This window comes from Suricata suricatta, chromosome 5, assembly GCF_006229205.1.
Source record: "Suricata suricatta isolate VVHF042 chromosome 5, meerkat_22Aug2017_6uvM2_HiC, whole genome shotgun sequence".
In the NCBI taxonomy this organism is placed as follows: Eukaryota; Metazoa; Chordata; class Mammalia; order Carnivora; family Herpestidae; genus Suricata; species Suricata suricatta.
Window position 1 is genome coordinate 127,659,375 of NC_043704.1, and position 2,056 is coordinate 127,661,430.

The 2,056-nt window shown below is 43.8% G+C and overlaps 1 protein-coding gene across 1 annotated transcript in view; it reads right to left on the reverse strand.

The window, feature by feature from the left end:
• The window catches only part of ACPP (acid phosphatase, prostate), a 45,232-nt gene extending 43,859 nt beyond the window's left edge, over window positions 1–1,373 (reverse strand). The window contains exon 1 of the mRNA XM_029940288.1: window positions 1,144–1,373. Within this exon, the coding sequence (XP_029796148.1) occupies window positions 1,144–1,263 (120 nt within the window). The 5' untranslated portion in view covers window positions 1,264–1,373. The remainder of the gene's footprint in view (window positions 1–1,143) is intronic.
• Window positions 1,374–2,056: the final 683 nt, after the last annotated feature.

The window sequence follows — 2,056 nt, forward strand, 5'->3', positions numbered from 1 at the left end:
TTTTTTTTTTTTAAGCACAGAAGCCTGGCAGCTGGTAAATCATTTGTAAATAAACTGATGATATGTTTCTGATTCTCTCTCATGTGTTAACTCATGACCTGGTAAAGATTTACTGTACTAATAAGCATATGGTATGAAATTTTTTTTTTTTCCTGCAGGGAAAGAAAGAAGTGCTGAAAACACTAAGCTGAGAAAACAGGAACTTCATGTTTAATTTTTAGGTAAAAGATGACCTCCCTGCAAACTATAGAAATAAATTCTGAGTACTCTTACACTAAGAAACCTTACTTATCAGCATATTTTTACCTTATCAAATAAAAAAAGTGAGGAAGAGAAAGACATTGAGAGAGTGGCTGGGAAAGACCAGGAGGGGGTCAGAGGCAGAGGGAGACGGAGTGAAACAGAACAGGAGAAACAGAGGTACACAGAAAATCAAAGGCAAAGAGAAACCAGGAGACACAGAGGATTAATTCCAGGCCGCCCAGGTGAAGTGATAACTCCCCTTTACTCTGCGAACCCTCTTTCGCTCGATTTTTAAAGTAACACCAAACAGTCTATTTTCTTTCCTTAACTTCATGCATCAGCCACCCGTTTCCCCATAATTTGTCACATGTTACATTGGGTGGAGAGAAACATTATTTTAATGGTCAACCAAATCTATGTATCAGGAAGTCCTCCTCGAAGTCCCGAGTTTAGTTTCACTTTTATGCTTCAAAGACTGTTTACAAATCTATATTCCAATTCCTGATGAATGAGTAAAAGGGGAAGGGGCTACTTAATTCAGAAAAGGACAGTTTTTTTTGGTTTGCAAACAAATCACCATGAAACTGCATGAAGTCCGACTAAGCTCCTGGTGCTAGCGTGACCAGCTGAGGCTTCCCCCTACAGCGTCCCGGGGTGTCAGAAGGAACGTGCATTCAGAGCAGTTGGGAAGTAAATGAATCGAGAACATCGGCAAAGGCACAGATAACCAAACCAGGACACGTTAAGTATTCGTTAGTAGGAACTTACGGAACTTGATTAATCACTTTCTGAGTCTGGTCTCTGGGAGACCACAGGAGACTAAGAGGAAACCTGACACTGAGTTGTCAGCCCTGGCTGGTAACAGTTTTAGGGAAAAAGCAATGAGAAAAGCCTACTCACCAGTGTCACAAACTTCAGCTCCTTGGCTACCACACCGCGGTCTGCCCAGAAGGAAAGCAGAAACAAGAAGCTAAGGTGAAGACCTGCTGTCCTGGCCGAGAGGCGCCGGGCAGCTCTCATGCTGGGGAGAAGTGTCTCTGGCAGGAGTTCGTAAGTGCTGTTTCCAGAGCAAAAGCCATTAGAGGGGAAGCTATTTATCAAAGGAATTGAAAGGGAACGAGTCGCTGGGAGGAGTCAGACTCAGAAATAGTAAGGTCGCCAGGTAGCTTGGGGCGGGGCGTGGCGAGTGTCTGGTGAGATAATTTTGGGGGCTGGGTGTGGGAGATCACAGTCTTCTGAATTTAAGGTAGAACTGGTGCCCAGGGAGGGATGGGCTATTGTTTAAGGTCACAGAGCATGTTAAGAGACACTTATTGTAATTGACTGAATCTCTTTCCTTGAGATGGGGTGTAATATTTGCTTTGTGACTGTCACTTGGGAAAGTAATGTACCTGGACCTTGGAAACCTTAGGCCAGGGATTCCTCACCTTTTGGGAACCCAGAGTTACAGGCAGAGAGATATGGAGGGAACTGTGGTTTCTGGCGAACCTGGGGTCTATTCCCCAGGCCAAACATGGCTCCCTTTGTAAAACTCTTATGTAGCCTAGAGAGGTGTTTTTAAATGGAAGGAAAGTAAGAGAAATATTATTTTCAAAAAATTTTAGTGACACCTTAAGATATTTGGGGTTTACCTGTGGCACCTTAACACTAGGATTGGAAGTACCTTTCCTAACCAGACTTAAAAAACAATGGCAACCACAAACTCACCCCTAGCCCTGTATTTTCAGCCACCATCTCTGGCTTACACTCTGCATTCTGGGTGAATCACACCCTTGCCTCTCTAGCTATGATCTCATCAGGGACGCTCTAAAAG